This window comes from Eutrema salsugineum, unplaced genomic scaffold, assembly GCF_000478725.1.
Source record: "Eutrema salsugineum unplaced genomic scaffold, Eutsalg1_0 scaffold_5, whole genome shotgun sequence".
Lineage (NCBI taxonomy): Eukaryota > Viridiplantae > Streptophyta > Magnoliopsida > Brassicales > Brassicaceae > Eutrema > Eutrema salsugineum.
This window is the reverse complement of record NW_006256612.1, coordinates 8,627,569-8,652,718: the sequence shown is the minus strand read 5'-3', so window position 1 is coordinate 8,652,718 and position 25,150 is coordinate 8,627,569. Positions and strand designations below refer to the sequence as shown.

General features: G+C 37.8%; 7 protein-coding genes and 1 non-coding gene across 8 annotated transcripts; 4 read left to right on the top strand and 4 right to left on the bottom strand.

Annotated features, from left to right (window-relative positions):
- Positions 1-1,153: 1,153 nt before the first annotated feature.
- Positions 1,154-4,900, bottom strand: LOC18992940 (protein RCC2). The gene is made up of 16 exons (XM_006416392.2): positions 4,399-4,900; positions 4,199-4,260; positions 4,040-4,107; positions 3,780-3,901; positions 3,587-3,695; positions 3,449-3,500; positions 3,050-3,167; positions 2,907-2,937; positions 2,784-2,807; positions 2,582-2,706; positions 2,409-2,490; positions 2,209-2,331; positions 2,071-2,124; positions 1,925-1,994; positions 1,773-1,806; positions 1,154-1,700 (listed from the first exon to the last, which is right to left on the bottom strand). The coding sequence occupies exons 1-16, from the start codon at positions 4,589-4,591 to the stop codon at positions 1,366-1,368; spliced, it is 1,602 nt and encodes a 533-aa protein (XP_006416455.1). The 5' UTR covers positions 4,592-4,900; the 3' UTR covers positions 1,154-1,365.
- A 2,294-nt stretch (positions 4,901-7,194) lies between these two features.
- LOC18992939 (aldehyde oxidase GLOX) lies at positions 7,195-8,916 on the bottom strand. Its single transcript, XM_006416391.2, has one exon. It carries the CDS (start codon positions 8,876-8,878, stop codon positions 7,235-7,237), a length of 1,644 nt encoding a protein of 547 aa, XP_006416454.1. The 5' UTR covers positions 8,879-8,916; the 3' UTR covers positions 7,195-7,234.
- A 3,581-nt stretch (positions 8,917-12,497) lies between these two features.
- Positions 12,498-14,002, top strand: LOC18992938 (V-type proton ATPase subunit c2). Its single transcript, XM_006416390.2, has 3 exons — positions 12,498-12,730; positions 12,852-13,137; positions 13,643-14,002. The coding sequence occupies exons 1-3, from the start codon at positions 12,652-12,654 to the stop codon at positions 13,773-13,775; spliced, it is 498 nt and encodes a 165-aa protein (XP_006416453.1). The 5' UTR covers positions 12,498-12,651; the 3' UTR covers positions 13,776-14,002.
- A 123-nt stretch (positions 14,003-14,125) lies between these two features.
- Positions 14,126-14,198, top strand: TRNAE-CUC. The gene has a single exon. It is a non-coding gene; the product is annotated as a tRNA-Glu (tRNA).
- Positions 14,199-14,305: 107 nt separating this feature from the next.
- On the bottom strand, positions 14,306-16,589 carry LOC18992937 (ATP sulfurylase 2). Its single transcript, XM_006416389.2, has 5 exons — positions 15,927-16,589; positions 15,243-15,648; positions 14,907-15,167; positions 14,715-14,801; positions 14,306-14,599 (listed from the first exon to the last, which is right to left on the bottom strand). Exons 1-5 carry the CDS (start codon positions 16,532-16,534, stop codon positions 14,465-14,467), a joined length of 1,497 nt encoding a protein of 498 aa, XP_006416452.1. The 5' UTR covers positions 16,535-16,589; the 3' UTR covers positions 14,306-14,464.
- A 192-nt stretch (positions 16,590-16,781) lies between these two features.
- Positions 16,782-19,189, bottom strand: LOC18992936 (endoglucanase 2). Its single transcript, XM_006416387.2, has 5 exons — positions 18,721-19,189; positions 17,879-18,597; positions 17,581-17,719; positions 17,287-17,453; positions 16,782-17,199 (listed from the first exon to the last, which is right to left on the bottom strand). The coding sequence occupies exons 1-5, from the start codon at positions 18,932-18,934 to the stop codon at positions 16,867-16,869; spliced, it is 1,572 nt and encodes a 523-aa protein (XP_006416450.1). The 5' UTR covers positions 18,935-19,189; the 3' UTR covers positions 16,782-16,866.
- Positions 19,190-19,791: 602 nt separating this feature from the next.
- LOC18992935 (putative F-box/kelch-repeat protein At1g19930) lies at positions 19,792-20,942 on the top strand. The gene is given in 2 exon segments (XM_006416386.2): positions 19,792-20,833; positions 20,836-20,942. Coding segments are annotated over 2 exon segments (1,149 nt in total).
- Positions 20,943-22,508: 1,566 nt separating this feature from the next.
- On the top strand, positions 22,509-24,976 carry LOC18992934 (HVA22-like protein h). Its single transcript, XM_006416385.2, has 7 exons — positions 22,509-22,704; positions 23,352-23,392; positions 23,483-23,581; positions 23,685-23,741; positions 23,827-23,890; positions 23,977-24,183; positions 24,334-24,976. The coding sequence occupies exons 2-7, from the start codon at positions 23,361-23,363 to the stop codon at positions 24,793-24,795; spliced, it is 921 nt and encodes a 306-aa protein (XP_006416448.1). The 5' UTR covers positions 22,509-22,704; positions 23,352-23,360; the 3' UTR covers positions 24,796-24,976.
- Positions 24,977-25,150: the final 174 nt, after the last annotated feature.

Sequence of the window (25,150 nt, the reverse complement as noted above, 5' to 3'; positions counted from 1 at the left end):
GAGGAAATGGAAGGTGTGGGGTATCTCTCTCCTACCCAACAGATCAAGTCCTAACCACTACTCATTGTATTGACGACATGCCTTTTGTACAAATTATGCCACGTTTCATATCCACAGTACTGCCAGCTAGGCAGCATATGTAACTTCTTTTTGTTTGTTGCCATTACGACAAAAATAACAAAGGGAAAGTGTGGGGCTAATTGAAAATGAAACCATATGAAAATAATTATTCTAACGTTGTGATGGGATCATATACAGCCACTGCCCGATCCGTTCTTAGATTTTTTTTCGTTTTCTTTTTCTTTTTGTTATGTAATTGATTCACGTATGGTCTACGTACTTCTACTAAACACTGTTTTAAGCAATAGCGGAGCTAGACAAAAATTAAGTTGGAAGCATAAGCTTATAAATAGAAAAAAAAAATAGTTGGGGACAAAAATTTTATTTACCATTAAACTAAATATATTTAACTGAATTTGCTTAAACATTTAAAAAAAAAAAAAGAGTATGAGGCACTTAATCCCACTACTCATATAGTGCATCCGCCCCTGGTTTTAAGTAATATTAATAAATGTGTACAAATACACTGACACTACGTATTAAGTCTCCACTGTTTTAAACAAAAACTTTTTGTCTTTACGTTTGCTTTTACATTAATACAGTGATAGTTATGGACCAATATTACTTTTTATTTTATAACGATAATACTAAATGAAGACGCAAACAAACGAAGCCGTAGTCGGTAACCAAAAGCAAAAAAAGTTTGAGTGATAATAAACTCAGGGATTGCGTGTGAAGATGGAACAAACCTTCCACGACCTTGACCAATATGATTAATCTTAAGACCAAAACCTAAAGTATGATAGTATTGAATATTCTAAACACAGAAGAAGCATCTAATTGCTTTCATCTTAAGTCAAATATCTCAATCATGCGGATTCATTTCCTGTTTTGTCGCACTCGCCGACAGAATTTACCATTTTAACAATATCAAAACTCTATTTTAGTCATTAAAATACAGATAACAACGATTTAAGGAGCGGATTATGATCAACATAAATCTAATAATTACCGAAATACGCATGCTGCATGCAATCAGAAATCAGTCGAGGACAAAACCGTACCATTTTCTTCTTCTCCTTAGTTCAGAAAATTGTTAAAGTCGAAAATGTTTTCTCTAGAAATAAATCATTCGATGTGGTTTACATCAGAATACAAAAGCCGATGAAAGTTCTCTAGGGGCTTAAACTTAAACAAAAGCTTAATAAAAAATAGAGATTAAAAAGGTGATTTTTAAGTATGAAGAGAGCAACAAAAATTGTTAAACAAAAACCACATCGAAAATTCTGAGTCAAAGGTAGTTTTCTAAGACTTACGTGGCCTTCCTCTTCTTCCACCGGTCTTCACCGGCGAAGCTTTTCCATTACTGGTGCGGCCGCCGCGGCCACGTCCTCCACGGCCACGTCCACGTCCTCTGCCACGAGTGCTTTGTTTCTTGCCATTCGCTTCTTCTCCATCGTCACTGTAGTCGCTGTCCCCGTCACTGCCTCGAGCTTCCTTCTCCTTGTCGCTGTTTTCTTCATCACTGTCTTGTTCAGATTCAGATGAAGCTTTCGATGCTTTCCTCTTTCTAGAAGCACCTCTTTTCGGAGGTTGTTGCTTTGTTATTGGCACAGTTTCTTCTTCGGGTTCTACAGTCTCTGTTCAAGACAAAGAAACACATCAACAAATGTTTAAACTCTGTAGGCAGATAAGTTTTGATGTGATTATACCTTCTAATGATCCTTTACCGTCATAGACCTCGAGCTGCAGACAGGATAAATCACGTATGGAACCAGACGAGTAAATAAAAAAAAAAAAAAATCAAGAAAAATATCATCTTGAGCATTGCTTAAATAAGAATTAGCTTTCTTTCTGTTGTTACCTGCTCAAGCCGATCAGCAATATCTGTTCTGTCAACTATGACCATAGAATGGCAAAAACCGCATGCCACACTGCAGAAAACATACACAATGGATTTAGAATAAGTTCCAATTTTCCACTGCGGTAAACACTTGAGAACTCACTCACCCCATTACATGCATTCCCTCGAGTATATCCACCTTTTTAGGTGCTGCAGAGGATCTGAGAGAAAGAAGCAGGGTTTTTTTTTAATGAGAGTCTATGTGATTTTTTAACTAAAAATTACTTATGGCGTGGGAGGCATACTTTTGACCGTTGGGGCCATAACCAAGTTCTCCATACTGAGCATGACCCCAACTTATGCAAGAACTATCTGCACCAACAAAATGATGCATGCTTCCTGAATCCATCCAACGCAAGTTCCAACCACTGCGTAAGGGGTTATAATGTTAACTTTAATCATCAAAAGCAAAATAACAATCGGTGGAATCTTGACTTAGACAAACCTTAAATCCATCATAGGTTTAGGGTACATCCAATCATCCCCATTGTTCTTAATCTTTCCCCACATATACAACTGTCCTCCACCTGAAAAAACCGACAAGTTGAATTTAGTTTCAAATATCGGAGCAGAAGACTAATACAAGAGGTGAAAACAGTTGAGATTAAAGTGACTTGCCAGCAGTACAAGCGGAGTTTGCAGAACCAGCAGAAACAATGGCATTAGGAGGCAGAACATTATTCCTCTGAAACACATCAACACGGCGAGGAGCCCATTCATCTTTCTGCTCCCTATGTCCAAGCCTGCAATTGACAACCAATATCTAATGCCAGTCTTCGAAATGTTACAAAGTGAAAATCAGAAATGGGCTAGTACCAACCTTCCATATCCACCAAAGCCCCATCTGCGACATGTTCAAGATTAAAAATCGAGGTATCAGACATATGTATTGAAAGAGCAGATGTTAAAAGTGATTGAAATGTTGAACAGAGAAACTACTTACGTGTAAACAAACCCATTCTTATCTACTGCCACTGATTAAGAGAAAATTAACATATAAGAATGAGTAATTAGCTTTTTCTAAAGGCAAAGGTGGAGGGGAGAGAGAGAGAGAGAGAGAAATAATTTTCGTTTCTGGTTTCTTACCAGTATGATTTGTTCCACATGCAACTTTGACAATTGTTTCCCCCGCAAGAGAGGCTATGGATTTAGGACGTGGCTGAGCTTCGTAGGCGAGTCTAACAGAGCTATCCTTCATATTGAACTGAAAAGGAACAAAAACAATGTAGCCTGGTTTAAAGTAAATTATGGAAACATCCTACGTAAACTATTCATCAAGTAAAATTCAAAAAAAGCCTAAAGTAAGTATATATAAGAAGACACAATAGCTCAAAAATCATTTTGGCGATTTCAGAACAATCACAAACAAATCATGCACCGAACACATCCAATCATGTATATAGGCTACGATTAAGTGAAAATAGTCGAAAAAAGCATTGATTGCAAAATCTAAACATGAGCGATAACTAGATATGAATAAGTTACCTCATTATCAGTTCCATGACCAAGTTGACCATACTGTGGGAGGCCGGCAGTCCTATATACAAAGAAACAAACAGTCTGAAACTGAGCAAGCATTAAAGGCGAAACAACAGAACTAGACCAAGGAGTAAGAAACCATACAGTATAGAGGCTCCTTCAGTAGAAGATAACCACACCGTAAAGTCAGACCCACAGGCAATGCTCGTGACCTCATCCGACACAAGACAGGGAAGAGGCGACGATTCAACTTCTACAGAAACAAAGCCTGTGAGATACTGATCTCATACCATTAGAACGGAAAGATTGAAGCAGAAATAGTTTAATTTTTACTTACCGTTTTTGACAGAGCCCAAACCCAACTGCCCATGCTTATTCCAGCCAAAAGCAAGGGACTTGCCATCATCGCTAACCACTACCGTGTGGTTCCTACCTGCTCCTGCTTTCACAATCTTGTACCTTCAATAGAGAAACAGAACGATGAAAAAAAAACAGCTAAATGACGCACTAAAACAAATTCAAAATGTTCAACAACAAAAAAAAAAAAAAAGAGTAGAATCCAAATCCTCAAAAACGCTTAAGGAAACAGAAACTCACTTTGAGAGTCCTGAGACAACAGTAGGCCTGTCACGTTGAATCATGTCTCCATGACCCAATTGACCTTTCTGAAAAACACACAGCCAAGTTTCATTTCAGAGAAGACTTATATAAATAAGAAAGTGCAAACAAAGCATAAGAAATGAAATCAGAACACACCTCATTGCGTCCCCAGGTGTAACAACGACCTTCAACGTCCAATGCCACACAATGACACGAAGCTATAAAGATATATACAGAGATACAAACAATTCAGCTTCGTAGAAAGATACAGTAAAAAGGTGTCGATTCCTCATTGACCACAATCACAGATCAGGAAAACAAAAACTTTCAGGACGAGAAGAGAAATTGAAAGTTACCGCAACCAGAGGCGACGAATCGAATATTGATGCCGACGAGTGGCCTTAAGCGAGTGGGAGAGACCAAGTTACCTTCGAGCCCACCTTTGCGTCGACCAATGATATCCCAAGACGTAGCGCCACAGAACAACAACTCACCTCCCTTCTCCTCCGAGCTCTCATCCTTCTTCTCCGACGAATTCATCCCTGCCATAGCTTCTCCGGTTTCACCTTCGCGTTTTGGGTACAAATCGAAAATCGAAAAGGCTAACTCTTTTTTCAAATTGAAAATGGATCCAAAGACGAGAGGAATTGAAATTGGGTACGCGGCGAATCGGGCTGAAGCTTTGAAAGTGGCGGGAAAACAACGGCTAGTGTAATGGGAGCAGATCGGAAGCGACGACAAAGGATTGAGTGTAATGGGAAAAAAATTGGGGACGACAAATTCAGAAACCCTAAACACAACAAAATAAAAAGTACAGAAGAAAACTACGAAAGAAGCAAAAGGGGAAGATAAAGTGGAGAAAATAGGAAAAAAAAAGGGAGATTAATTGCGGGATTTCCAATTACCAAGAATATACATAAATCATTATTTAATTTGTTATATTTTCTTCCTCTTCTTCGGCTTTGCTTTTGTGTAACGTTTGTCTCCTACTTTTTCTTTTTCTTGTCACTACTATCTTTGCTTGTATCCACTCTCGTGGAAACTTTAAGTACTAAATCTTCTTTTTTCTTCTCGTTATCAGAATACAAAGTTTATTCCCTAAGAAAGGAATAACAACAATATTTCTGTACTATATTTTGTAAAGGTCAATGGTGTGTTAAAATGAAAGGTTTTGTTAGCTAATTATTTTGAGTTAAGCGGCTCAATACCATCGGTTTTTTTTTAAAACTTAAATCAAATTAAAAACTAAAATGCAAAATCTTTTAGTGAAATTATAGAAATGCTATATATGTGGGTGTGTGTGTGTGTAAATAGCTTTTACGATTACTAATTTGAAATAGTATAATAATTTGTATTACGCTGATGGAAATAAAAAGTTAAAAAGGACAGATGATTCTTTCCTTTCGATTAGCAAAGGTTACTCTTCCTATTGTTGACAACAATGTTATATGATTTATATTTGATGTCTTACGGAAAAAAAGTTTTATACTGTGTACGTAGTATTAGTATAGTTTAAGTACTTTTTGGAACCTAAGAAATTGGATAAACTCATAAAACCTAGACGAAAAAAAACACATAATTAAGTAGCACGTCATCTATACGTACGACGGGTTAGTCAACCAATTTGAATACATTGATCCCCGGGTCATATTTCTCTTTTCCTTGTATAGACATAGACATTTTTCTCTTTTTTTTCCACGGCTCTTTCATAAATATGTTACGAGGTCGGATAAACCAGAAGCTTATTTCGAAAACCTTACGGAAGCTATTGGTATGATCTCATTATCCTTGTTTACAAAAAAAGAAAAAAGATCTCATCATCCAAAACTAAATGCCCAAAAGAGAAAAATCGTTGAAATAGACAAAATACGATACAAAATAACTAAAAACGTGAACGCTTAAACTCAAAAACCCCAACATGAGATGAGATTGGTAATAATAGCTTTAACAGTACTTTTATTATAAAAAAAAAGAACTTTAAAACTATAAGATTGATCAGCTGACGGAACGATAAAATACTCAATTTCCAACGTTCGAGAACTCTTCCTCGCTATGGCATCTCGGTCTCGGCGGAAATCAAAAAGCCACTCTTGTACTTAACCGAAGTTGTAGCGGCGGGATTGTGACGTAGATTCTACTTCTGGTGCATACCAATTATACCAAGAGAGCGAAGAAAAAAGAGAGCAAATGCTTTTATATCTTCATAAAGACTCATGGCTTAAGTACTCCCTCCACAAATGACTGAAGTTAATTTGTTAATGTGCTAGTATCCAAGTTAGTGAGGTACTCTTCGGAAATCTCTTTTTCATTCAGTGGCGTTTTCTCCTACAACAAATGCTTATTTATCTCAGCTCATGAATACGGGATTTATTAAATTTTAGAGTTGAACAAAAAAAAAGTTTATGAGTTGTTTTTGAAACATTGGTAGTTTACAATAATCTTTTTGGATATTCCTAAATTTTTTTGTTTAATTTGGATTTGGTCATTAAGTTAAAAATTTGGGTTTTGAATCCAAGTCTTGGTCTGGTTTTTAGTTTCAGTTTAATTTGGACTTTTTTTTCTTTCGTATACTAGTTTTTGAGTGTTTGAAAAATCATGAATTACTTTTTCCATTTTATATATTGTTAGTTTTTGTAAATAACAGTATAACCCCTAAAACTCAAAAACCAAAATTCAAAAAATATAATCCCCCACTTAAACCTTATGGTGTTTGTAAGAAATAACATAACTTTGGCGTTTTGGATTTGAGTTTAAATTGTGTGTTTATTAATTAAATGCGCCAATCAGCCAACCTCTTTAATTAATCATTCATTGCCAAATCGTTTTCTTATCTAATGCAGTACTGAGTTGTTGTATATAATTGATTAAGAACGTGCTTTCATTATATTGATATAAACAACTTTTTCCTTTTCTATATGACTATATCTCTTTATGTACTTCGATCTTCCATGCACTAGTCTTGAATTTCTTATACGTACGTCAACGATATACCGACATGAAACAAGAGTATCCAATTAAGTTATCATCACCAAATCGAGAACACACATTCTTATTACAAATGAAATTGATCCAATAAATTTTACAAGTCTCCAAATAATTAAGAAGACGTCACAAATAGTCTTTTTTGCTGATAAAAAAAAAAGGTACACATGTAAAGAAAAAAGAAAAAAGCAAATGAAGGTATATGTGAAATCATTGTAACCTTACCCAAATACCTTCGCTTGGTATGTTTTGATTCACCACAAACATCATATAGTAACCAGGCGGTGCGATAATCGCCGATCTCGGCGTTCTCACTAGAACCTCATAGTTCGTCGATTTACCATTCCTCGTAAACTTAACATTATCCAAAACCAAGAGCCTCTGGTTCATGGAGAAGGAATGCGTAGTGAACGATGGAAACACCATAGTCACTTTCACCGGACCCTTAACTTCTCCTGCGACCTTAAACTTCAGCTTCAAATTCATCCTATACTTAATACTCGACTGCGATTTAGGAGCCATAATCTTGGGTCGAAGATTTGCAAACTCCGGTTCAAGATAAACCGGAGAGAAGGCCTCCAAGCTTAACTCCGTCGGGAAAAGCACTCCGGTGAAGTTATAAAACGCGTGAGGATTGCTTCCTCCGACGAGAACCCTCCCGTCACGTAGAAGAACCGCCGCCGAGTGATACATTCTCGGGATCTTACTCGGGTTTAACGACTCAAACCTCGAGTTAACCGGATTCTCGGGATGGTATAGATCCGGTACGAAAACCGGCTCACGACCAAGCTCCCAAGCAGCTGAGCCAGAAGAACCACCGTTGATAAGCAAGACATCTCCGTTAGGCAAAAGCGTCATATCTCCCATGACTCTAGCACGTGGCATCTTCTCCACCGTCCATTGAGGATTCTCGTCGTTGATCTTGATCCTCGCACACGTGTCAAGCGCTCTTACGAACGTGTTCCTCCTCGCGAGGATAAACGATCCTTTCGGTGCACCTCCGCACACCAGAACCTCCGCGTCGATTTTGACCGCTTCAAGATTCTTCAACGGTAATAACACGGCCGAGCCAGTGCTCGGGTAACTCCTCGGATCGCCGCCGGGGATCGCCGGAAAAGTTTTCACCACCGTGTTTTTGGTATAGTCTAGTAATATCGCTCGGTTGTTAGCGAATATAAATAAATTACCATCGGTGTTTAGAAACACGTAAGGATAAAGATTGTTCTCTTGTCCTCGATCATTAGTCTCGGCCAAAAACGGCAAAGCGATAACGTTAGGAGATGTCGTTTTGGGGTAAAACTCGTAGTTAAACTGTCTTGTACCTCCGACGATGATTTGTTTACCGTCGGGAAGAATATGGTTAGAAGAGTACCATCTCCTCCTGGCTAAACCGTTGTTAATCTCGGCCCAATCGCATCGATCGTTGTTACAAGGAGTGAATGTTCTCGCTTTTAACTCTCCGTCCCGGTCTCCACCGGTTTGGACGAGAACACCATCCGGTCTAACCGAACCGGAGGAGCACCATGTGTTGGATTGTACGGTTAAGGGACGGACGGTGTTTGATGCGACGTCGTATTCTATGGAGTGAGCTGTGCAGTCGATTTTGGAAACTGCGTCGTTTGGGTTGTTGCGGCAGTTCCCGTTAGGGAGAGAGATGTTCGATGGGCCGAAATTGGTTCGGTCGAACATTACTACACGGTCGTTGCGGAGGAGCTGCATGTGCATCGCGGAGATTCCTACGTTGGGGAGGAGGAGATTCCATTTTCCTCCGGCTGCGAACGACACGTGGCGTGTTAGGAGGAGTTCGAGTGAGGTCAGGAAGAGAGCATAGAATATTGTGGCCCGTGCTGCCATTTCTTGTTCTTGTTTGATCTTTTTTGTGCTTTTTTGTGTTTTGTATGTTTGTGATGAAAATGTATAGTAGCTTGATGGTTTATATAATGGTCGATGGGTCATTGTTAAACGTTAATCATCCTATGTAGTCATTAAAAAAATAATAATACATTAGTTCCAAAATTTGTAAAAGTCCAGTGTATTATTAAGTGAGAGATGTCGTGATCTTTTTGTTGTCTTTTTTATTGAAGTACTTGTATTGTCCTGATTTTAGTTCCATTTTAATGATCACAATTAGTTTTATCCTAATGATTATCCTGATTTTGTTTATTAACTTAGCTAGCTGAGATAGAAATATGGAAATAAATATGTGATCCATTTGGTTAACTCTCCGAACTTTTTTCTTTTCTTTTCGATTAGAGACATCAACTATTTATCTGAGAATGATTGCATTCATATGATTATTGAGAATCGCTAGCTAGTACAGATACACAGAATATGATATGTCGTGCAAGGAACACGTCATTTAGATTATTGGAATTACATTATCCTCTAGTACTGTCCGAGGGACTTGATACAGAATTATCGATTATTTGAGATTAATTAGTTTGAGAGACTTCAAGGACAAATTAATGATGGAGATGTTGTGTCAACATCAAACAATAGTCCGTTACGTTTTAAGTTCAAAAAGAAAAAGTCCGTTACGTTTAAATTACTTCCCCCAGGGACTATTACTTGTGGTTCGTTCATTCGTTGCATGTTATTATGTTTAAAATTCTGGTCGTCGCTATTTTTCTTGTTATAAATAACAGAACATATACTAAAATAATAAACAAACGCATGTCAATTTTTAGCAAAAGATTCATGCACTGATATATGCATACATATATCAAAATCATTCTATTTGTTCCAACGGTGTAATTCCCGTTTTTATATTTGCAAAAAATATATATTTTTGATAATTTCTTGGCTGAATTTTATAACAACCTTTTTAGCAAAACGAAATTTTATGACAAACTTATATCCAAAGGAATAAGAAAACATGTAAGTGATGTATATCCTTTCACATTTAGGATTCTCTACTTCTTATTTCTATTATCAGAACTCCCCTTTGTCAATATAGTTCCATTTGAGATCAGAGTATGATTTTTCCTAAAGAGAGTCTCAGTATTTTGTTTTTTATGAGAGAGATTAGGTGTATCCAAAGGAATAAGAAAACATGTAAGTGATGCATCTCCTTCCACATTTAGGATTCTCTACTTCTTATTTCTATTCTCAGAACTCACTCTTGTCAATATAGTTCCATTTGAGATCAGCGTCAAATTCGATGTGTTTTTTAAAGGGCCAGTATATGTTAATTAATATAATACTTTTTAGTATTTTGCTTAGATGGCATGTATCTTTCTAGTTCCCAGGGTATGATTCGTTTACAAATTCAAATAATTATAAATCACACGATATATAGAAAATATATCGTCGAATGATGACCATTTTATATAATTTGATTTCACATTATCATTGATTGACATAATTTTTTAATTACGATCATTTGTGGTTATTTAGTTTGGTAGGCTGCAAGCACGAATTAATGATGCGATGCTGTGCTAACCTCAAACATGCAACTATATATTATACAAGTCAAATCCGTTACGTCGTTTTAGTCCCCTCAGGGGCTATCTATTCTGGTTCGTTGCACGTTAATTATTTTGGTCGTCCGGCCAAGTAGTAATAAACAACAAAACGAACATATATTTTTAAGGATCGCACAACATTCATGCATATATATAAATTAATAGTATTTTGGTCCAGCGGTGTAAAGTCAAATACATATATAATATATTTGAATTCCCAACGTTGGATAGTGGATACTATATCCTGCCGTTCACAGTTATTTGTTTTCTTTAACAACAAAAAAACGTTGGATAATTAAATTTCACATACACGTCAACCACGTGCATTGGCACTACTCTTCGAAGAAAGGTGAATCGAACTCTTAGGGAATAAGGATCGGTTGGTCTCCATCTCCCCAGATCCGATTACGAGCCTAGCTACGAGGCAATCATGGCTCGGGCTCAAGCTCAGCTCCGACAACTCTATTGGAACTCTTGTTCTTTAATTTGCCTTACTCCATCAAGGAAACTCAATTGGTCTTTTTTTTGTTTACAGCCTCTACTCAACTGGTCTTTTTGGGGGCTTAACATTTGTTTTGTTGGTCTTGAGTATAAAATTAACATAGAACAAAAAGGGTTAAAATTCAAAATGAAATTTATAGATTTAATAGCAGTTATAATAAGTAAACTTACATTTTCCTATTTTGTTTGTTATAAGTCAGTTAATTTCAACTATATGTATGATTTAACTTTTTCTTATTTAAAAGTGTCCACCCATTTTATAATAATGCACACATTAATACATATCTTTTTCATTCTAACCTACCATGTACGTACATATATATATTTAGCATGTTGAGTTAATTTATTTGCAGTATTAATTATTGGCCATGCTTTTCATTTTCTTCCTTGCATATATATATAGACTCCACATATATATTTACATTTATTAATATTTAATATGTATTTCCGTATCACCAAATCTAATGATTGACCGATGACATTCCATTCATGAATGCCGATAGTTGACTCTTTATTTTATTTATGTTGTTAGTAGTATGCTTCCTATTTTTGCGTTATCACATTATTTATATACACACACATATACATATTTTTATTCTGTAATTATTAGATTTTATTCTAAGAAGTAACAAAAACAAAATATTTTGTTTCCGAAGTAGTTCATTTGATAATTTATTTTCCACCGGAACGTATACTTTTCGCTGCCTTATGACCTTATCATTATTACACATATCCAAAATTATAGGTTTGAATGTTAATTTAGTATTGAAACATGATTTAGAGAATAAGTCACAATCCACTGTCTACGTTATATGTGCCGAAGGCGGAATGGTTAGCAGGACGGCTTAAGCAATAATATAGATCATTAGACAAATTAGAAAAACATACCCGTTACATGTTAGAACATCTATAAAGTACACAATAGCTAATACTTGCTACAATCCAAAACATTAAAAGTTGCCTAATTAAACAGTAGTAAACACTGACTTATCTCGCAAATTTTGTTCTTACAAGTATTGAGATTAATAACAGGTAGTCGGTACAAATAATAGAGGTTTTTTTTTTTGTGTGAAAGAGACAAACAATAGAGTTTTCCATCGTCCTCTTCTTCTTTCCCAAGTCGTCTTAATTTGCAACATAAGAAATTGTTGTTATTTGCAAGAACGCGCCACGGTTCAAAACTATAGATGTTGTGGTATAAAAGTTCCCTATAAAAGTCTATATCTGTGGAGCACGATGGAAAACTCTAAAAACACCATGATTACTTGAAAATGTCCATACGATAATACTAATTTGAGCTAACTTAAACTAGAATTAAACTCTTCATATATATACTGTTACAGAAAGAAACTATACTTGTTCAAAGGATTATGAATGCACAAAGACTGATTATATTCTGAATCCCTACTCACTGAATTCATATATACAGTAGCAAACAAAACTTCATACTAAATAATCAATTTGGTACGTTTCGGTTTAGGTGGGTTAGCTAATTTAAGTCCGGTTTAATTATTAGACGCCGACTCACGGCCGGCAATTACTAATCAATCAAATCATTGTTGACACAAAATTGTTTTCCTTCTCTCTTTCTCTCGAAAATCTCAACTGTTTTCGCCTCTTTGCGATCAGATCTCATCGGAGACGCACAATCCACGACGAGCCATGGCTTCAGGTTTCAGCGGCGATGAAACTGCTCCTTTCTTCGGGTTCCTTGGCGCTGCCGCCGCTCTCGTTTTCTCCTGTAACATCAGCTTTCCCCATTCGCAGATCTCCAATTCATTGTTTTTTTTTTCCCCAAATTGATTCCACGATTTGGTTCTGATCCGATCCGATCCGATCCAATCGGAATATCCGTTTTTCAGGTATGGGAGCAGCGTACGGGACAGCGAAGAGCGGGGTTGGTGTGGCGTCGATGGGTGTGATGAGACCAGAGCTTGTGATGAAATCGATTGTTCCGGTGGTCATGGCTGGTGTTTTAGGTATTTATGGTCTGATCATTGCTGTTATCATCAGTACTGGAATCAACCCAAAGGCCAAGTCTTACTATCTCTTCGATGGCTATGCTCATCTCTCTTCTGGTCTGGCTTGTGGTCTCGCCGGTCTCTCCGCCGGTATGGCTATTGGAATCGTCGGCGATGCCGGTGTTAGGTGATTTTTCAAAACTATATCCTCTTAACTCTTTATTTGCTTGCACGATTTGATATATATATAGGCTATTTCGATTTTTCGACGATGTTTGACTTTTCAGAAATGTATTCTAGGCTTGCTTTAATTCTCTGTCAAATCTCGATTCTTTGTCCGTATTTAGTTACTAATATCCATAATTTTATGATCCTGTGATGAATTTGAACAGAAATGTAGTTTTTTTTTATTGATTCTATATCATGAGAGTTTGCTACTAAGTGTCACTGCTCATCAAAGGTTCTTTATTGATATGCTATGTCAAAGTCTTAACTTACTGTTAGAAATTGGTGTGAGTTGTTGTTTTAAAGATAGAATGATTGATTTGTTTAACTTAATGCTGAATGTGAGACTTAAGGATATATGAGATGGTAATTCTGCTCATGATATTGATGCGATGTGTTTATATATCAGTCGACTTAAAGAGAGATTTTTTGTCTTTGTAATCTGGTGTGTATTTGTGTGTTTGCAGAGCGAATGCGCAACAACCAAAGCTGTTTGTGGGAATGATTCTGATTCTCATCTTCGCTGAAGCTCTTGCGCTTTACGGACTTATTGTTGGTATCATCCTCTCTTCTCGAGCTGGCCAGTCTAGAGCCGAGTGAAATCATTCAAGTCTTTTCTCATATGGGCGCACGTCCTTGTAATGTTTTTGATATATTTTCAGTTTTTTCTTTTGTGGTATTGTGAGTTTTCGATTTTCTCATGAAAACAATGAACATGGGTGAAAATCATTCGACTCTGGTTCTAAACCATATATATTTTTTTTCTGTTTATTTGCACACTTATGGAACACATCAGTAAAGCAATAAAATGTATGATGATCCAATGATTTTGAAGTCTTTGTAGCTCCTAAAAGTAAAAAACGATGATTTTGGTGTATGAAACGATAGTTGAGGATGAGATAAGAAGCGAAATATGTGTTATAAATGTAAAGGCGCCTAGTAATCATAAATCCGTTGTAGTCTAGCTGGTCAGGATACTCGGCTCTCACCCGAGAGACCCGGGTTCGAGTCCCGGCAACGGAGATCTTTTTTGCGTCCGTATTCTTGTAGAAAAACAATAGCTTTGTCGTATCATGTAAAAAGTTCATGTAGAAAGACGAAGAAGGGTTCATGTAAAAAGACGAAGAAAGTGTTGTCCAAAGACTTTCGCATATCCTGGATGCAGTAGTGTCAATCAATGTAAGGAAGCAGGAGGAATCTGAAACTGTGACTCTCGTTGTTCGTTTGCTTTGCAACGACAGTTCTTTTATAAGAGTTTATTACAAGACTTAAAAGTGAAACAAAAGCCTTCAAACAACGGCCTTTTGTTTTGATGATTCATCGCTTTCTTGCAAGCTAGCATAGTATTTGACAAGAACATTCCATCCACTGGGACACATAAACCCATCTGGAGGATTCTCCCCTGTTCTTGCATACGTTCGCATCTGTACGCAAAACAAGAAAACCGGGAAAACTCAAGTTATACTAATCGCAATTAAGCAAAAATCTTGAGAATCGGAGCCTTCAATAAGAATCTTAAGACTCAAAACTGTCTCTTGCCTTTGTTCCAGAAATGAAAAGAAACTCTTTCGCACGAGAGGGATCAAAAAACGCCATTTTCTTCTCAATTGTATCGTAAGCTGCAACCTGAAAGGATACAAATCACAGACAGAGGACACATGACCAAGATTTGAAGCACCAATAATCAACAAACTTTGCTTAATAGAGACAGAAATGATTTTTTTGCTGTACCCTAAACGGAAGAATGTTTAGTTTCTCAAGCCCAGGAGCCATGCTTAAGACTTTCTTTCCATGATCAGGATCATATAGATCTCTCTTCTCAGTAGGATGGCCCATTCCCGCAGGGTCACGACCTACAATATAGAAATTAGCACCAGCATTAATCCTAGCCTTGGCGTGCCATTGAACTTCGGTTGGACCAGCATAGTGCATCGGTGAAGGAAATATCGAGACAATAGTGGTCTCCGGGTCAAGAACTCCATCTTCAAGAACCTATACATCATAGACCAAATAATTCATTAATCTATCGGCATATGAAAAATGATTCATAAGGAGGAGCATTTTCACCTTGCTATGTTGTTCCATTCGAACATCAAGAGGAACATCGTCAGCTTTTGTGAAACCTCCTAAAGGGTGAAGCAAGAGGACAGGATTCTTGTAGCCCATTTCCAAAAGCCTTTTTCTGGTATCATTCATCAACAGAGCATGGCCATTGTGCACAGGGTTCCTTAACTGGAAGGCAAAAACAGCATCTGCCTGACGATTGTCGAATTCTTTCCTAAGCTGTTTAGGAGAGAGCCTGTAATGATCAAGCCCATCGTTATACTTGATCGGCTGGAAAACTTCTAAATCGCCACCGATCAGCCAGTTCCCAGATGGAGTGATGTGTTCTTCCACATATGGCAATCCTGGAGAAGTAGTTCCCCAAGTTCGAGCAATTCTTTCTTCCTTGTTGTGTTTGTATATCTCTACACTGCAATTTACAAATCAACAAAGCCATCGAATTTCATATACAAGACAACCTCTTGGCAAATTTGTTTAATTGAATGTCTCCATAGCTATCAAAGAAGCTCTTTTTACACATTTAAGACACAATTAGATGCGAAATTGCATTGTTATCTTCTTGAAGAAAGCCACCACCGAAGTTGTGATTTTGATCTCATATTAGAAGAATCTCAGCACTCTCACCACCAAACGATTACTATATACTACGATTAGAAGAAAAAAATGCCATTTTGGTATACATTTTACCTTCGGAGAGAACCGATAATATCTCCTTGAGGGCTAACAAGAGCAACACACTTGGATGATCCGATCTGTTCTTTGGTATTATCATCAATGGCAAGAACAATAGGAAGCGACATGTTCACATGAGTCCCATCTTTTAACCTAAGAGAATTGAAATGCAAACTCTGCAGATACTCGTCTTCTCTCATGAACCCTTTCAATGGACTAGCCCAGCCTTCGCTGATCACATGTACCCACGCCAGATCGATCTTCGTCAGCTTCACTTTCGGCATCGCCTCTGATTCCGCCATCTTCGGCCCAACCTCCGATTCGGGTACCACCAATTCCACTAATTCCCCACCGTCTGGGTCAATCAAGGAGCTCTTAACAGTCATCGAAGAAGATGAGACAGATTGCATTGTTGGGTTGCGTTTATACACCAAATCGACGAACGGGTTGTGATTGAAAGAAGAAACGAACACTAATTTGGACGGGATTCGATCGGTGAAAGAGATTAATTTTGAGTTTCTAGGTTGGAAGAGATTGAGGTGAGATTGAGAAACGTAGGAGGATCTGATCAGAAGAGACATGGATCTTGGTGAATTAAGTGAAGCGAGAGAAGTGGAGAGCATAGAGTGAACAGTGAGGCTGAGATTTGGGGGAACATGTTTGGAGGAAGATGAAGAAGACGACGAACAGTGATGGGCAGAGTGTTAAAAGAGATCCACACGTTTTTAGTTGCCACTTTGGATTTTTACTAAAACAGTTTTTAGTTGCCGGAATTTTGGTTTGTGGATGGAATTTTTTTTAATTGCTTGTACACTTACCATAATGCAATACAAAACCATATACAACACTAAACTAAAGAACGTTCATGCATATACATACGTTTACGGAATGAAACAAATAAAGGCGTGGAATGAGTGATTCTAATTAAAAAAAAATGGACCTCTATAAGAAAATCTCACATGAAAGATTCTAGTGAGGAAGACGTAGTAACCAAACTAGACAAAAGACCAACCACAAGAGCACTGTTGTAAGTGCTTGGCTCGTTTTGCATAGAATTGTTCCTTGCGTCTATAAACGTCTCATTCAGAAACGGTCCACCAACAAGTGCACCATAAGCCACGTTCGGGTTTGGTTCCTCTGACTGAAGCCACTTGAATCCATCTTTGCATCCTGTGTTTGCATCTGCTGGTATCGAAGCTCCTCTATGGTGCACAAATTCTGGATATTTCTCACCATATCCCACCAAGTAGCTCATTTTCTCTGGATTTTTCCCTAGCATGTAATCAGCCTGCCAAAATTTGTGATATCGAATTGTAACGCGTGCGGCTAACAATATGTATATATATGCTTATGTCTAATAAGGTCATCAAAGAACCTGGGATCTGGCGAATTTTCTGAGATCAGAAGGTTTGAAGGATGTGTCACCACAAGAGAATTGCTCAATACCAGAGGTGAGCATGTAGTCACTATAGAGTGTGGCTAAAAAAGCTGAGGACACAGGATGTTGCATTGCATTCCATTCAGCAACCCATATAAGACCACCTATATATCAAAAATCAATCGAGAAAAAAAAAAAAAACTTAATTCAACCAAGATTTCTATGTATATATATATATATATTCTATCATCAGAGAAATGTATGGTTTATGTAAGAAATAAGAAACTCTACCATCAGTTCTACTAGATGTAGCTGTTGGGGAGTTTGGTATAAGCCCACACATGACAGCTTCTGCTGTTTCTTTATAACCTTGAAGCCCTTTGCTTCCTGATAACCCTTTCTTGAAGAAGGTCAATCTTGATAATAGTATCTGCAAATGGTATAACTAATTAAGCAAAACCAAGCACAACAATGATCCATGATTTTTAAGCAAGTGCCTTGTCTCTCTCTATATATATACCATGAAATGGTACAACTAAAAGCAAGCAAGGACAATATGATTTGTAAGCAAGTGCCTTGTCTTTATTACCTGTGTTCCTGGAAGCTTGTTGTCCCAACTAAACCACGAAGGGCTTCCAAAATTTGCAAACTCGTCTCCATTTTTAGAAACAAAATCAAGGTACGTTTTGTCCTCTGTCGCGTGGTAGAGCCAAGAAGCCGCCCAAAGGAGCTCATCGCCATAGCCCGTGGAGTTGTAATACTTTTGAACCGCAGGAATGTTGACACTGTAAGATCCTCTGTTACTGTCTGCAAAATCGAAAAGCTGCTTCGCGTGCTTCAAAAGCGAGCTTGAATACTTGGGATCACTTTCTTTAAAGACTAGAGACGCTGCAGCCATGGCCGCTGCTGTTTCCGCAGCGACCTCAGTCCCTGGAGTCTCTGTGTCGATTTTAGTGAGACTTCTCTTCCTCGACATTGTTTCTGGTCTGTCCCAACATTTGTGATCAACCTCTGGATCTCCCACCTGGATATAGAGCACGTTTGCAGAAGGATGAGCGTTGATGAGGAAGTCAGTGGTCCATTTGAGAGTGTGTTTAGCAGGATCCAATTGGTTGAGAGAGTCCATTTGATCGGCGTACTCAAGAATCGACCATGAGAGAACTGTGGCAGTGAAAGCCATTGGGAAGCCAAACTTCATGTGATCTCCAGCATCGTATAAGCCTTTGGAAAGGTCGAGACTTGCTTCGTTTCCATCCTTGAGACCTGAATCTCCTCTCCATGGTATCTTGTTGTTTTCCAGCTTACCAGCTTCAGAGAATATTAACAAGATTCAAACTTTCAGAATAATTTTACATAATATGTGTTTTGCAGGGCAATGTATACGATTTATAAACGAGAAAAGGGGAGATTATGATTAGGATTTATTTTTACATTTTTGGATATCGAAGAACTGCATAGCGATCTTGAGAGCATCGGCGTACTTCTTATCAATGGATCCAGGCGGTCCTGGAACGATGTCGTCTCCGTCATCGGAACGGTTTGCTTTATTTCTGATCGTGATAACGACGGCGAGCACAACAGCGATCAACACGAGAATCCCGATGAACCAACTACAACAACAACATCTCGAGCTCGATTTCGCCATCGTCAAAATGTGTTACACAAAAACAGAGGAAAATTTCGCCAGAGCTAGATTGGTCCGATGTCAATGGGAATGCATTTAGGGATGGTAGAAGTTTTGCTAGATCTAGGGACTTTTTTGAAAAATCTAAAATCACGAAGAAAGATTCGAGAGAGGAAAGTAACAGATTTTGGCTAAAAATAAGGAAATGTTGGTTAAGAGAAATTGATTAAGAGAGAAACAGAGACACCGACCGACACAGAACAAACCTGTAACCACGCGGGACGAGATCCGTTTACCTTTTCCTTGCGAATTTAATTTCCAAAACTTAGTCATAATTACCGAAATATCCTTTACTCGAATGGAAATAATGAAGATGACTCGCTTGTCCCAATTGGCGGTTGCGATGATCTTTGACATTTTATCAATTTTTTGGTGATTACTTTAAATATCACTTACCTGTAAAATTCATTACGAGTCAACTTCAAAAGCACGTCGCCTGTTTCTTTTTCTTGTTTTAAAAATGGCTATGAGAAACAAAGATTCGGTTGTCCAAAACAAAAAACAAAAAGAGAAACAAAGATTTTTGTAGCAGCTAAAAGTTAAACTATATTTTGACCAAAAAAAAAAAAAGTTAAACTATATTCAGATTGTCATTTAAATAAACCAAAAACAGCTACCTGACATTTGTAAACTTTGATTGTGATGCGAAAAAAAATTAACAAATGTATGTGGAACTGCGTACGGGCTTGATTACTGGGCCAGATCATTAATTTTGGCCCATAAATATGCAGTCCAACTTCCATATCTATACAAGAAGAAACGTGCCAGCTTGGGCAAGTTCTTTTTGTTTTTCAACTCAAAACCCTAAAGTTTGAGCCATGAACGATGAAGAGCCACTACTGAAGAAGAAGAAGATTAAGCTGCCAATAGAACCAACATTGAATCTTTCACTTCCAGATGATTTGCTAGTGAGCATCGTAGCCCGTGTCTCGAGATTGTATTATCCAACTCTCTCCTTAGTCTCCAAGCGCTTCCGCTCGCTCCTTACTTCACCGGAGCTTTACCAGACCCGGTCACTTTTAGGTCGCACTGATATTTGTCTCTACGTGTGCTTACGGTTCTCGCGTAGTGACCCTATCCCTAGATGGTTCATGCTTTGTCAGAGACCCAATGGAATCCTAACCAATGATACTAGGAAGAAGAAGAATAAGTCAAGTGGTTATGTTTTGGCAACACTCCCAATTCCACATTCTCCTCCTGCGCACGGGTCGGGTCTCGTGGCTGTTGGTTCTAATATCTACAACATTGGCGGATCCATATACGATTCACCCTCATCTAGTGTCTCAAAACTGGACTGCTGGTCGCACACGTGGCTCGAAGCTCCAAGCATGCAAGTGGAGCGTGATTACCCATCAGCCAATTCCCTTGATGGAAAGATATACGTAACAGGGGGCCTTTATAAACACTACGACCCATCAAAATGGATGGAAGTTTTCGATCTAAAAACAGGAACTTGGGAGCCTGTGTTGAGCCGTGCAGGTAGGTTGGATTTTTATAGCCGTCATGATCGAACTCATAACTTTGTGGTTGATGAAAAGCTATACATTATTGGGGATAGGGGTGTGACTTACAACCCCAAGGATGGTTCATGGAATAGTGTAGGATCGGAGATGGAATTGGGTTCGAAATGGTTTTCTTCGTGTGTGATAGAGAACGTGCTTTACTATTATCATTATGAAGACGAGTTCAAATGGTATGACACTAATGCAAGATCCTGGAAAACTTTGAATGGTATGAAAAAACTGCCCAAGTTTGCTCGTTATGCCAATGTTAGGATGGCAGATTATGGTGGGAAAATGGGACTTTTTTGGGACACGTCTGTGGCTTCTGGTGGTGGTGGTGGTTATCAGAATAAAAAGATCGCAATAGTGAAGAGATTTGGGGGAATGTTGAGTGGTTTGATGCAGTGCTTCCACATCCAATTCCTGTGGAATATGTATTTGAGTTTGTCGGTGCTGTCAACGTTTGATGATGAATCGCATAATTAAGAGACGTACACTTAAATGTGGTGAACCTTTAGTGTGATTTATGTGGGTGTTACATCCTTTTATTGTCTCTCATGTTTTTAGTTTACTGTAAAGACATTATTTCATTTGTAATGTTTTGATTGTTGGCTTTTTTTTTGGTGGTGCTAAAAGGACTATGAAGCTCTGTTTTGGTTTGATTAGAGAGTGTTTGGTCTTCTAGAAGAGTATCTTAGTTTTCTTGTTTTGCTAGAAGAAAATAGATGATATGTGCTAATTGAGATTAAAAGCGTATTTTTAGATGATGATGGCTTGAGTTTACAAAATGATAATAAATTTAATCTCAAATATAAAAGAATGTGGGTTACCTAGTTTTACATCATTCAGATATACGTAAACATCATGTGACATATAATTCTTTTTTTTTTTTTTGACATCAAGTGACATATAATTCTTTACAAGCCATTTGATGGCTTTTTGGCCCCATTTCTTTTTTTACAGTTGAGTTGGCATTGTAATGTTGATGTGAATATCTACCGATCACCAAGATAGATGCTACTTTCTTTGCTTTAATAATTCAAAACAATACCCCTCATCCTCTTTTTGTCGACAAACCTTTTTCCCCGGTTCGGCTTTCTTGGTGTATAATCTAACGATTACCAAAACTCTAATAGTGTGATTAGTTATGTTAACCACAACCGGATTTATCTGGATGTAACCGCAATTAAACTGTTGAATACCGTTTGGTTAGGGTTTACCAGTGTCTTGCTTGAGACATTTAATTTGATGTGGGCGTGAAAGCTATTTATTTTTCATAATTAGAAAGCACCATAAGCATAAAGTATGTCAGCATGCTAACGTTATGTTTCTTTCTACTCATCATATAATACACTTTATGGAACATGAAATAAAATTTTTATTATTTTCATACCAAAGTAATTATATAGATTTTTTTTCTTTCCAAAATTCCCTAGAAGAAGAATTTACTAGGACGAACAGATATAGCCATGATTATTATTAGTTTAGAAATTGATTTAAACCAGGAGGAAAAATTAAGATCAAATTAGTAAAAGAAATCAAATACCAAAAGATTCAAAAGAAAAACTTACAAATTCCAAACCATGTTTGTCATACTCTTATGAACAATATAGCCATGCTTATTAATTATTTTGGTAATTGGTGTAATCCAATCACATTCAGAACATCAATAGAATCCATTGAAAAAATATGATCAAATTAGTAAAAGAAGAAAAATTCCATCACAGGATTCACAAGAAAAGCTTGGATCGTAAGTTGGATTTTAGGAGTAGCAGCGATAAGGTAAGGTGTGAGTAGAGTAGACTCATTCTTAATGTCCCAGAAATCATATCCTAACCGTCCATTTCAATTTGTAGGGGATTAACTTATAGAAATCGTAGTGTACGCTAGGTTAAGAAGCAGACGATTATCCTCCCCTTCTAAAGAGAAGTAAATATTTTGAAAAGGACTCGTAACGAAACCCAACAAAACAGTGAGTTGAATTTAAAACAACCGCTGGTATTTTAGTAAAGCCACAAATTTCAATTTATAATTTATTTTACTTTTTCCTCATTTTTATTTGTCTCTTTCCGCGCTCTCTCGCTCTCGCCGCCGACTGCGTAACGGTCGCCGGCCGCATTACTCCGATCAATTAGTTCCGTTCGCCGCCGTCTCGAAATCAGTTCCGCTGCCGAAGTCTACTTTCAGTATTCCGATTCGATTGCATTCTCATTCACTTTCCTAAAGGAGGTAATGTTCATTCGGTGGTTTAAGCAGAAATCGATTCCTCATCCTCATATGGTTTTAGATTCTGTTTGTTTCTATATAAAGCGATCGATCTGAGCTCGTCACTAACCTTAGCTTATTGTTTGAATTTCTGTATCAGATGCACTGTTGTGCTTTCTCGATTTTAGTCGGTTGTGTATAATCGATTTCAATTTTGTTCATCTTCTCTAGATTCGTAACACTGATTTCAAATTCGAATTCAAAGGCCGAGAACTCTAAGACTACTCCAACTAATTGAAGCCAAATCATATTTACCTGAATCCTTTTGTTCTGCTTCTTATGTGTCACGTTTGAATTTCCTCTAGTCATCTCGTCGCCGACACTAATCTCATTTTACCAGTTAGATTGATGAACAGTAGATTCGTACACTAATTTCTCGGTTTCAAGTGATTTCTCGTGCTTCAGTATGTGTAGATCGTTGAGACCATACGATGATCCGGCTATATGTTATAGGGTTTATCATTCTGCTTGTTATGAATATTGCTTCTTGTTAGTTGAAATTGGATACTCACATCTTTGTTGTCCATTCTTCAGCTCATAGTTGGGATTTGCTTGTCTATAACGTGGTTTGATGATACTTCTTAAACATAATTCTTATTCCTCTTTATCAGGTGTGCACAATGATTGGATCGTTTCTAACAAGAGGACTTGTGTATGACTCTCATCTCTTCATTATGGTTCCAGAGGTTTACTTGACCAATTTTTTTTTATGAATTTGTTTTGACTTTCCGAATGTTGGCAGGATGGTATTTGGATATGCGTATCCTGCTTATGAATGCTACAAAGCGGTTGAAAAGAATAAGCCTGAGATGCACCAGCTTCGATTCTGGTGCCAATATTGGTTTGTGAATTGTGATGATGGATTTCTCATATTTTCTTATCTTGAGCTTCTACCTTTAGTTTTCCATTTGTAAAGTCTAGCTTCCTCTTAAAACTACCTGCAGGATTTTGGTGGCTGCTTTGACGGTTTTCGAAAGAGTTGGCGATGCTGTTGCTTCGTGGTTAGTGTTATTGATATCGAAGTACTTTCAAACGAATAGAGATATTATAATACTTAGATTTTGTTTCTGTCCTGTTTTCATGAAGGGTTCCACTGTATAGCGAGGCGAAACTGGCATTTTTCATATATCTTTGGTTCCCCAAGACCAGAGTAAGTATAGAGACTATTATGTGATCCACTAGAGTTCTGTCTCATTGCATTTTTCTCTCTGTGTTTATATACCTTTCTTTCTACAGGGAACTACATACGTTTATGATTCTTTCTTTAGACCATATGTTGCCAAGCATGAAAATGAAATCGACCGCAACTTGGTTGAGCTAAGGACCAAAGCTGGAGATATGGCAGTGATATATTGCAGAAAAGCAGTTTGCTATGGACAAACAAGATTCGCAGAGATCCTGCAGTTTGTAGCTCTACAGTCAACACCAAAGCCTCAACCAAAGGTAATATATGCACCTACCAAATACCAAGTACAATAAGCTTGCATCATCTACTTCCAAAGGCTTATGAAACCACAATAGGTTTCTGTTGTACAATGGTGATAATGTATATGGGTTTCTTCTCTTGATTCTAATTTTCACATCTGACATTAGGAAAAGAAGCAGTCGCCACCAGAAGAAGAGGAACAGAAGCAACCGGATCTTAAGGCGGCGAACCAAGCAGCTTCTAGTCCTCAAACTCGTCCACAGTCCAAGAAACCGCTGCTTCAAACCAAAGAACCTATAGTGGTAAAGCCTATTTCATCTCCACGTAAGCAGCAGCAGCAACAACAACAACAACAACAAACAACGGAGACCAAGGAAGCAAAAGCAAGCTTGGCACAAACCAAACTCACTCCTCTTCCTCCACCATCATCACCCTCAACCGCCACTAAACCAAACGCTGATTCGGCACAGCCATCATCAACTGAAGCAGAGAAAACGTCACAGATTGTTGCAGCGTTGCCAGCGACTGCGATTCAACGAGCGTCGTCGTCCAAAGAGACAATAATGGAGGAAACACTAAGGGTCACTCGTGGGAGTCTGAGAAAAGCTCGTTCAACGGGAACACGGTAACTAGGTAATAGAAGAGGAAACACACAAGTTCAAAACTCTGCTCTTTAATGGTTTTCTTTCTTCTTACGAAGTCAGCTTAAACAGGAATAATCGATTTTTTTTTATTTGTTTTTAATGGTGTCATTTGTCATTTTAGTCAGATGTAAATTGTTCAGACTTGAGACTAAGATTTGGATCTGTCCTTACCTGAGCAATACACACACATACACAAAAAAGTACTCCTTTCTTAAATGGTTTCTGTTTACGAAATCAGCCTAATCAATTAAAAACAAGGGTAATTCCGCTGCCGGGCGTCGATCCCGGATTTCATCGATTGAATTAACCTTTGTGCTACAGCGGATCTGATGATATTGTT